Below are 6,000 nucleotides of genomic sequence, written 5' to 3'. Positions count from 1 at the left end.
GGATGCCGGCCGCGCCCCGCGACCCCAGCCCCGGGCAGCCCCCTGCGCTCTGGGGGACCCCGGGCGGCAGTGGCCGGGCGCGCTGAGCTGGTGCTGAAGGGACAGCTCCCGGCCGAGCCCTGCAGCCCCGGGCGGCTCATGGTCCCCGAAGCCGAAGCCGAAGCCCAGGCCCGGGCGGGGATGCTGGGGATGCCCCGCGAGTGAGGCCCCCGCTGCAGCCGCGTTCATGGCGGTGGCCAGGAAGATCCGAACTTTGCTGACGGTGAACATCCTGGTGTTCGTGGGCATCGTCCTGTTCTCCGTGTACTGCCGCCTGCAAGGCCGCTCCCAGGAGCTCGTGCGCATCGTGAGCGGCGACCGCCGGGTGCGCAGCCGACACGCCAAGGTGGGCGCGCTGGGGGACCGCGAGGCCATCCTGCAGCGCCTGGACCACCTGGAGGAGGTGGTCTACAACCAGCTCAACGGTGAGCGGGGGCGCCAGGGGGCAGGGGAAGCCCTGCTGGGTACAGCGGCCACCCCGGGCGCGATGGGTCAGGCCGGACTCGGGTGGGCGCCCCTCTGCGCCCCTGTGGGAGGGAATATGCAGGAGAGAGGAAAGGGAAGGGCCGCGGAGGCCCCTCTAGCAGCAGGCAGCAACCTGGGTCCCCCCCCCCCCCGCCCCACGGCACCCACCCCTCCAGGGGAGACTTGAGGAGTCCCCCTGCCCTCACAATGACTCCAAACTTACTCCCCAGGGGAACTTCTGCAGGGGTCTAGGAGCAGGCAGTGCCCCAGGTCCAGGAGTGTGGGGCGGGGGCTGGCTTGGAGCTCCAGGAGCGGGGGGCATCAGGTTTAGGCGGGGGCGTCAGGTTTAGGCTGCGGAGGATCCCTCCACTCTTGAAGGTGGGGCAAGAGGAGGGTGGGGACGCCACCCCTGGGAGGCTGCTGGTGCCGTATCCTTTGCCCCTGAGGTTCGAAGGCACCAAATGCTTCAACCACTGTGCTGGGCAGCCCCTGTCCTGGGGGTGCCCAAGGCCTCGTTAGAAAGTTGTTATGGGAGAAGCATGAGGCTGAGACCTGAGACTCGTGGGAGGATGGAGTTGAGGATCAAGCAGGGCTTGGCAGGACTCATTACCCGGGGAGACGCAGGTTGTGGCACCTGGGAGCCCCAGAGTCTATGAAAGCATCCAGCTCCTGGTGGGTCTATTTCATCACGAGTGGACGTAGGTCAGCCCGAGTGGCAGCACCGGTGTCACCACAGGTCAGGGCCAGCGGCCACAGCTGCTGAGAGCAAGCACTTTTCCACTCGCTCTACCCTCCTGGAGCAGGACCAGAGGAGCAGCTGCCCCCAAGGCCGTGCTGCATCGGGGTGCCAGGCAGGAGGAGAAAGTTTGCATGTGCCCACATCACTACCCGACGTGGCTTTCCATTCCCTGTCGATGATTCAGGTTTCTGCATTGGCAGCCCCAGCAAACCTCCTCCAGAAAGCATCCGGAACAGGCTGGAGTGGGAGGTGACGGGAGCTGGGGTTACGCGGGCAGCGCGGGCTCCGGATGTGCCTGCTGTGTGGGGTTACGCGGGCAAGCACGGGCTCCGGATGTGCCTGCTGTGTGTGGGGGCGAAGGCACGGGGGTGGTCTTTCGTTTCCTTCAGGAGCCGCACCCTCTCTTGAGGGCAAGCTGCAGACAGGCCGTGGGGTGGGAGGGAAAGTGAGTCCCCATGACGAGGGGTCGTCCCAGCTTTGTCTGGCTCAGAGCAGCCCGACTTCCCGAGCACCATCACCCACAGAATCCCTGAGTTTCCACAGAGCTGTGCTTGGTGAGCTCTGTGGCTTCTCTGATCTTTCTGACTCAGCTGGAGCCACGAGGGGAGAAAAGTAGTTCAAGCAGCCGCCTGGCCGCCCGGCAGTGCAATTCGTCTCCCGGAAGGCGGCGTGCCTGGCAATAGCACATGGCTCTATTGAAGTGTGCTTGCCACGGTGTTATGGTCTGTTTTATGGGGAGAGTCGGAGGATTACATAAAAACATTGGCAGCACGCTGAGGTTGTGTAACACCACGAGGGCAGCTCGGCCCTGTGAGTCGTTTTCCCTGCCTCACCCTTCAAGGTGAGAATCGGCCGGGATTCTTGGTGGTGGAAAAAGCCAGGACCCATGATCTGCTTTGCTGACATTAGCGGGACATCAGGAAGCATTCCAGGAAAGTGTGTCTCCCCCTGCCCCAGCCCGCCGCCCCCAGTACCTTCTCCCATCCCCCCTCCTCTGGTCCTCTTTCCCCTCCCTTCTTCCTCTTCGCTTCCCTCCCCCTTCCTCCTTTCTTGCTTTTAAAATAGTTTCTCCTTCTTTTCCTTCATCCCAGCTTCCTCCCTTGTCAGCCTGCCTCTGAACTGCCCCCACCATCTGTCTGCTCTGTCTGCCGTCCACCTTTTGATGAGGCCGAGTTCCATCCCCCTCTATGATGAGGCTGTGCCGCGTTCCTCTCTGTGACCAGTGGGCCTGGCACAGTGTCTAACCCAAGAGTCAGTCAATCTTGGCCCCAGGAAATGGTGGGAGACACCAAATTACTCTCACCCCTGGTGGGGCCCTAAGGGGAGGGCAGTGCAGTAGAGGCTTGACGTTTGTCCCCACGAGGCCGTTCGAAACAGCATTACCCGCTCCGATGCTGGCACAGGCCGTCGGTGTTCAGGGTGTGGAAGGAGGCTCCCTGGAGGAGGCAGCCTGCTTCCATCACAGCCTGTTCCAGAATGTGACATCCCAGGATGCAAGACTGATTCCTGGGAGCTCCCACTCGATACTAATCCGTCTGAGTTTAGAAAGGAGAGGGGGAAATCCAAAACAAGATGGATTGATCACTTTTCCCTGCCTTGATTGCTTCCTGGAATTCCTCCGCTGGCTGGGAGGGGCCTGGTGGAAGAAAGTCCACGTCTTCCTCGGAGTGGAGGAGCAGGAGGGCCGTCGGGCTGGGGAGGGGCCTGGAATCTGAAGTTCTCCCCGCACCCTGCCTCCGCTGGTCCAGTGGCCTTTCTTTGGGATGTCCATTGACCTTGGCAAAGAAGTCCTAAGAAATGTGTGCAGTTTCAAATTCATGAGGCCCCGGAGGGATGCTGGTTAAGGAAGCTCTGTGTGGTCACTCCTCTGTGCACGTTTGCTTCTAAATTCAGCGCTCAAGGCAAGGAAAAAATGTTTATACACAAAAACCGTCCTTCTGAATATTTTCAATTGCACATAAATGACAGCATCCATGGTTTTGTGCACGCAGCAGACACAGGAAGTCTCATAAACACTAAATTTCAGAGCCTCTAAACTCAAGGAAAAGAACGGGAGGAACGGTCTCTGTTCAGTTGTCTGGGTATTCAAACCCATCTGCCTTTAAGAAAATTTTCAAGCCCCTTGGGTTGGGAAGGGGAGAGGGAGACAAAGAGCCCCCACTTTCTCTAGGCGTTTGCAGGGCCCGCCCTGTGTCCATGCGAGGCCTGGGCAGCGCTAAGTCACGCTGGGCTGTTTGTTGCTGTGGGCGTGGAGGGGGTGAAGGTCACCACCAGGGAGCAGGGCTGCCCACGTCGCGGCGGCTGGACTCACTCTGCTGGGAGAGGAGAATTGCCCCTGCCTGGCGCGGTTCCGGCCCTCCTGCCCCTCAGGAAGAAAGGCTCTGAACGGAGGATGGAGCCGGGGATGGCGATGGGAAGTTTTCCTTTTGTCAGTTGGTGGTGAGGGAGGTCGTTTCTAAAATTCAGAGCACACACGTGTGAATTCCGTCTAACTGACCTGCCCCAGCCCAGGTCACAGGGCAGGCTCAGGTCTGAGAGGTCTGGGCCTGAGCAGCAGGAAAGCTGGGAGACTGGGACAGGGTGGACCACAGGGCCCAGAGAGGTCCGGCGAGGTGGCACTGGCTTCAGAGGGACCTAGGCTTCTGTAGTTACTAAAAGTTTAAACTGAAAAAACAGAAGGCCCCACTGTGGCCAGGTGGTTGCTGGCCAGAGAAGGTTGGGGTGTGGCGCGCGCTCATTGCACACTTGTCCTGCCCACGCCCCCCTCTCCAGAAACACGGACTCAGGCTCCCTCCAGTCTCAGGAATTCCCACGTGCCTCATGCATCCCCCCATGACTGTGTGACACCTCACTCGTGTCCACTGAGGGCGAGGCCGTGTCTGTCTGGTTCCGGCTCTGACGCCCAAGGCCTCTGGCGGTACCACAAACACGGCGCTCCATGTATATCTGTCCAGTGAGCAAGCGAGGGGGTTTTTCTCCAAGCAATTCATTGTTTTGTTTAAATGAACTTAAGAGACACTTGTGTGTCTCCAGTGCACCCGTGAGTAGAAGGTGATTGAGTGTCATGGGAACAGCCTGGAGACTCCAGCAGGTGCCGCCCCACCGAGGCCTGCCCTGTGCCCGAGGGAAGAAGCTGCCCCACCAAGGCCTGCCCTGTGCCCAAGGGAGGCCTGAGCCAGGGCCACAGGAGTACGATGCCAGAAGAACTCGGGAGAGCAAGGCCTGAAGAGGGGTGGCGTCTCATGGAGCTGTGCCCGTGCATGGCCCACAGCCATGTCTGCAAGCTGGGCCCACTGGGACGCAGCCCCTGCTTTGGGAAGCCCCAGAGTGTGTGCAGAGCGGCAGCCGAGGGGATGTTCCTGTGGGGCTGGTGGACTTGGGGAAGGGGTGGTCAGGTTGCCAAGGGGCGTATCTCCCCAGGCTGCCTTCGCCACAGTGGGGGCCCAGAACTCTAATTCAGACGCAAAACACTGCCAGGAGTCCCAGCACCATGAGTGACTACCAGTGAAGACCTGGCTGAACCAGAGTGTAGAGGCCGGGGAGGTGAGAAAGGGGAGGTGGGGGGAGAATGCCAGGCCACCCAACGCTTGCCTTGCACCCGGCTGCAGAGGGGCGGCAGGCTAGACGGGAGGGTGTCTCCCCGACAAGAGCAGGGGCGATGGCGTCTGCTTCAGCGGCAGGCAGACCGCACGGCGGAGCGTGAACTTGGGGAGCCAGTCCAAAGACGCCGTGCTGTCAAAGTGACAGGCGGTCGGCCCACACTGCCCTTGTCCCGTCCACAGCCGCTGGTCCGGGGTCTCGGACGCGGCACGGGCACATCAGCTGCACGAGGACAGCGTCTCTGGCGTGCCCGGCACAAAGCACGTGCCTGTCAGTCCTGTGTGATGAGTGAAGGCCAGGCGGGAGCTCGCAGACAGTGCCATCGGAGCTGCATGGGGTGGTGCAGAAGGCGCGGTCGGAGGCACACAGGGTCGGGTCCCAGCAGTGCCTGGCTGCCGCCCCGCGTGCATCTCAGCGTGTCCTGCGGCCCCCGCTCTGCCGGCTCCGGCACACCCTCCCTCGAGAGCTCTGGAGGGTGTCAGGTGTGGGTTTCTAAAAAGGGCTTTCCAAGCGTCTGCTCTGCGTAAGCATTTCCATTTTGGAAATGCTTTGAGAAATTCTCCTTGCGAGGAAATGCGGTTTCCAGCAGAAAGCTTTTCCTATTCACTCGTGAGTTTTATTTCCCAAATGACTCCTGCTGGTTCCAGGCGGCCTTTCCAGCTTGAGTTCATCGTCTCTACCCTCCCCTGAATTCCCTCCGTGTGTCCCAACACCCCACGTTGCTGATCCAAACGGCCGGAGTGGCCATGGCCGGGAAGACAGTTGCAGTGCCCTGGAGGCTTCAGGCGCGGCCCCAGCAGGTCTCGCTTCAAAATGGCAGCAGCATTGACGTGGTGACCGTTTTTCCGCCTGGATCATTAACCTCCAGGCCCCGGCGGAGTTTCACAGCTTCCCCATGATTGCGGATTTACTACAAAAAGTGAAAAAGTAGTTACTAGGCACGGCCAGAGCCCCCGCTCTGACTCCGATGACGAGGCTGGTTCGTGGCTACAGGATGGGAATTGCCTCTCCTGTTTCCCGACGTCCGCTGGGCCTCCTGACACTCGGAGGAGTCTGGCATTTCCCGGCTGAGGAGATGAACACATTTTGGTTGTGCGTTCTCTTCCTCGCGTGCGTTCGCACACAGCCGTCCTCCCCACAGCTGCCCCCCGGATTTG

General features: G+C 60.7%; 1 protein-coding gene across 1 annotated transcript in view; it reads left to right on the top strand.

Moving 5' to 3' along the window:
* The first annotated feature begins 210 nt into the window (after positions 1 to 210).
* Positions 211 to 6,000, top strand: part of GALNT9 (polypeptide N-acetylgalactosaminyltransferase 9) — a 121,687-nt gene continuing 115,897 nt past the window's right edge. The window contains exon 1 of the mRNA XM_050747774.1: positions 211 to 464. Coding sequence (XP_050603731.1) covers positions 227 to 464 — 238 coding nt within the window. The 5' untranslated portion in view covers positions 211 to 226. The remainder of the gene's footprint in view (positions 465 to 6,000) is intronic.

The sequence above is a fragment of the Macaca thibetana genome, chromosome 11, assembly GCF_024542745.1.
Source record: "Macaca thibetana thibetana isolate TM-01 chromosome 11, ASM2454274v1, whole genome shotgun sequence".
Lineage (NCBI taxonomy): Eukaryota > Metazoa > Chordata > Mammalia > Primates > Cercopithecidae > Macaca > Macaca thibetana.
The sequence above is the reverse complement of the archived record's forward strand: the minus strand, read 5'-3'. Positions and strand labels throughout refer to the sequence as shown.